This window comes from Puntigrus tetrazona, chromosome 14 (assembly GCF_018831695.1).
Source record: "Puntigrus tetrazona isolate hp1 chromosome 14, ASM1883169v1, whole genome shotgun sequence".
NCBI classification, from domain to species: Eukaryota; Metazoa; Chordata; class Actinopteri; order Cypriniformes; family Cyprinidae; genus Puntigrus; species Puntigrus tetrazona.
In genome coordinates, this window is record NC_056712.1 from 5,975,555 (window position 1) to 5,980,554 (window position 5,000).

At 42.9% G+C, this 5,000-nt stretch overlaps 1 protein-coding gene across 1 annotated transcript in view; it reads left to right on the forward strand.

Moving 5' to 3' along the window:
- Window positions 1–5,000, forward strand: part of il1rapl2 (interleukin 1 receptor accessory protein-like 2) — a 160,913-nt gene that overhangs the window by 133,423 nt on the left and 22,490 nt on the right. The window contains exon 6 of the mRNA XM_043257972.1: window positions 2,757–2,959. Coding sequence (XP_043113907.1) covers window positions 2,757–2,959 — 203 coding nt within the window. The remainder of the gene's footprint in view (window positions 1–2,756; window positions 2,960–5,000) is intronic.

The window sequence follows — 5,000 nt, forward strand, 5'->3', positions numbered from 1 at the left end:
TGATTGGCCTCATTTCCACACACTTCTGTTTTATACTCAAATCCATGTAAAAAACTCAATTATGCATAGAGTGTTTAATGGATCAAGCCGACATGTTTCTCTGCATAAAGAGACGTCACCCACTTAATATACAGGAAGCAGAGCCGTCCTGTGTGTTGTTATGACCAGTTGCTCTAATGCTGGATTCATAAAGCTGTCTATTAGTGAAGTAATATGCTGTAGATAGTTCATCTGTTCTGGGAGGAGCTCGTGGAAACAGAAAGTTGGGTCGAGGGGAAGAGTTAGGCTGAAGGAGAAGTGATGAAAGTGTGAAAGTGAATGAAGGGGCATGATGTCCTCGAGTGAAGTGATGGGTCCAGATGCGCTGGGTCAGGTGTCAGGACGGATCCGGACCCCGAGGACAGCTGGTGCTCGCCTGAGAGACACACATCCACCGTCCCCGCTGGACCTCTCTGCAGACCCCGAGCACACATCAATACTCAGTCTCGTGTATGAATCTTAATGGCTATCAGCTCCCTGAGCGTCTGAGCAGCTCTCCGCAGAGAGAAGGCTTTTCCGCAGATCTTTAAACTCGGTGTTAAGCTCTGCCTGAGGACGACTGATGAAGATTTTCCTCTAGTTAAGCAGCATTAAATGTCAGCACTTTACCAAAGCAAACGCTGACACCTTCTTCTCTTCTTCTCTTTGTTCAGTATGAACTATTCAAACAGAAAGTACAATGAGATGCGGTCTGATTTGTTCACACTGAAAGTAACAAATATACATAAAGTGAGAAGAAACGCAAACTGAGTGCGACACGAGCTAGAAGAAGAAGCTAGGACCACATCCACAGAACTCACACAAGCAGCAAAGCGCTGCTAAATAAACAGAGATTAAGCCCATAAAGTGTATTTTATATCAGTCTTTGAGAAGAGAATATATGAATATTAATTTGCACGTGTGAGAGGAAAGAGTGCTGGTGCTGCAGAACCTGCCTCCGTTCGCTCCCTTTATACATAATTACACTTTACCATGTATTTTTTGTGTAATCCAAACAAGTTCAACCTTTTCATATTTTTATTAAAAAAACATTCATCATTAAATAAATTATTTGAATCATTTGAAACCAGTACACAAGTGATCCCTTGTTCTCCTCGTTATCTCTCTTTCTCGCTGTCTGTCCTTGTGTTTCTGCTGTTTGTCGTAGCCTGTGTTTGATTAACGTTTGAGGATACTCATGCTTCTTCTGCTTGATCATATTCTACACCCCTTCACTGAACCCAATATAACTACACTGTAAAAATGACTTTAATGACTCAAACTAATGATAAAGTAAAATCCTGTTTAATGATGAAAGTAAATCCTTGTTAAATGTACAGGGAAAAACTCATATTGACGTTCCCAGAATTCCTTGCATTGCATTTCACATTATATTTGAGTTTTTTCTCTGTAACTCTGTTTCTTATGAGTTGTGTTTATTAGGGTTGTATGCTACACCTAATGTTGTTAAATGAATGGTGTTCAGGGTGTGTGTGAATCACACCGATCACCTTCTGTGTACAAGCTGCTCGTGATGGGCTCCTGGTGGTTATCAGAGTAAACCAAAGGTACAACACAGATGTCAGTACTTTCATAGCTTGGTATATTAACATTATATAATTTAATGACATTACGGTATTTAACTGTACATTTCTGTTAAAACCGTATAACCTAAAACGCTGTTACCGTATTTTTTACAGTAGAATTCCTGCAACCACAGCTGCTGTTTTTTACCATCAGTTTTACAGATTCTCCTTTTACAGTGTACACTTAACAACTAGCTATTAAGAATAGAATTAGGAGTTTACTGAGATGAGAACTCTTAGTTGGTAGTGAATGTGTTGTAAAGTGTTGTTAATGTTAATGCTGTGGAGTAAGACGGTGGACTCGGTCACTGAGAGGAGTCCAGCGATCCCAAACGTCATCGACTCGAAAGGATGCTCTTCAGTGTGCTTTAGTCCAGATGACTGTCCTCTTAGCAGGTTAGCAAGGCCTTCGGTTAGACTAGTTAAAGAGAACGTGATTTATTTAGACCAGCAGAACCAGTTACTCTGAAACAATGTAATTTCAGCATCAAGAGGACTTTTCCTAACACTGTTTATTTGTTAATAAATGGAGCTGTTAAAAAGTAATTCTGCCCGAGAAAAATTCAGAGTCAGCAAAGGAAGTAGTGCAGTGGTACTCGAGTAAAGACTGTGTGAATGAGGAGAGGATGCTGGAGAAACCCCGAGCCATCAGAGAGAAACGACAGCATACGGAGCATCTACTAAACACTTCATTTTATTTCTCAAACACTTTTCACAAAACACAGTGTTTCAAAGCAGCTCCAGTTTCCAGTCAGTACAGTATAGTTTTTTTGAGTGTGTATGGCTTGCAGTGATGTTGATGATCATGATCTCAGTAGCAAGCAAAACACAAACCATGATTTTCCTCATTACAAGTGATTCTGTGTTGATTATAATAGGTCATATTTTCTTATACAATGAATAGTTGTGTGATTACGGCCGCTCTCCTGCAGAGTTCAGATCCATCTCTGAAGAGCTTGAAGAGCTTGTTCGTGTGTGTTTGATCGCTCTATGAGAGGATGAGTGAGGCCTAAACTCACAAACTTTACCTATCATTTAAAAAAGGTTGTAAATTGCTTTCAAGAAAAGCATCTGTATGAATGTCTTTTAAAGGGCTGGAGTTATTGAGATGTTTCACTGTGATATTCTTAAAGTGTGTTTATTGTTTTGCAGCGCTTCTTACAACTAGACCACCAAAAGTACTGTTTCCATCAGAGAGACAAGCCAGCGTCATCGATGTCCAGCTCGGTGAGTCAACACACACACACACACACACACACACACACTCACACACACACACAGACACACACACACACACACACACACACACACACACACACACACACACACTCACACACACACACACACACACACACACATACACACACACACACACACACACACACACTCACACACACACACACACACACACACACACACACACACACACACACACACACACACACACACACACACACACACACACACACACACACACACACACACTCACACACACACACACTCACACACACAGACACACACACACACACACACACACACATACACACACACACACACACACACACACTCACACACACACACACACACACACACACACACACACACACACACACACACACACACACACACATACACACAGACACACACACACACACACACACACACACACACACACACACACACACACACACACACACACACACACACACACACACACACACACACACACACACACACACACACAGACACACACACACACACACACACACACACACACACACACACACACACACACACACACACACACACACACACACACACACACACACACACACACACACACACACACACACACACACACACACACACACTCACACACACACACACTCACACACACACACACACACACACACACACACACACACACACACACACACACACACACACACACACACACACACACACACACACACACACACACACACACACACACACACACACACACACACACACACACACACACACACACACACACACACACACACACACACACACACACACACACACACACACACACACTCACACACACACACACACACACACACACATGCTTCTGTTTCAGACAAGTGTTCTGCTGCAGTCACACAGAGATAAAAACACTGACATGTTCATGTCCTCAGCCGGAAGAGAGCATGATATGAACACAGTGTTTTCTAGCTTGTAGTCCATCTCTGAGCTCATCTCTATGCTAGTGTGCTCCTAAACCTACAGCAGATGTATGTTTGAACAAATAATCTGACACCCTGTTCTTTACCAGAAGTCTTAATTCACACAGATGGCGCCAATAAAAGTGTCTTCATTGCTTTCTATACAAGGTTTTTGAGGTGGTTGTCCTCCTGCCTGCTGATAGAAACACTATTTATACAGAGTTCTCTGCTGCTGCTTCATTTGCTCTACATGTTCAGCGGTGCTCAGCAAATGGACAATTAGGAGAGGACTCTGAGAATGTGGGAATGTAATTATCGTGCGAGTGGAAATGGTCTCTGGTGCTGCAATATGCATATTATTAATTTTAATGATTGCACGAACAATCAATATTTTCTGTGTTCCTGTGAAATCTCTGCAGGTCTTACCGTTTGTAAGGGAAGAAAATATGAATACATAAATAGCTCTCGGAAGAGTTCTGTGTGTGTTTAAAGAACCTCGTTCACTTCAGTATAGTGTCCAGTTCTGAGCTACTGCTAGAAGAAGTGAAGAACACGCTTCCCAGGTGAAAGAGCTGCAGATCATAGAGAGCTGTCTGGACAGTGTTTGAAGGCATTATGGGTCAGATTTAACACAGCCCTCTTTTATTATCCGCCCTGTTGAATAAAATCCGCAGGCCTTTCAGAAAGCAGCGCTGTTCTGCTTCGTGAGATCTCTACGAGGATCTGAGCGAGGGAACCCTAACACTCAGCAGACATGTAGTGGACTCCTACTGTACTCCTCTGACACAATCAGTCCAGCACATATAACACACACACACACACACACACACACACTTCTCCGTTCCTGTCAAACTCCCCCTCTTTCTCTTCAAAGTATTTCCTCCTGTCTGGATGTGTTTGTGACGCTCCTCGTCCGACCTCAGGCTGTTGTCAGCAGCAAAATAGCTGGAGATTTTCTCATATTTAATCTGTCGGCTCCTGCTAAATTATAACGCATTACTCGGCGCGCTGACAGCACAGGAAGTGGACTTTGAGTCCTTGAAATGTCAACTATTTCTCAGTTAGTGAGCCGCTTGCCAGACGACTCCTTTTAGCTCCGGAGATCTGCGGCGCTCCACGAGAAGTCCATTAGCTGGAGGCGCAATTAAAGCCTCGGTCAGAAGAGTCTGCTGAAATGATCTGTGTGTGT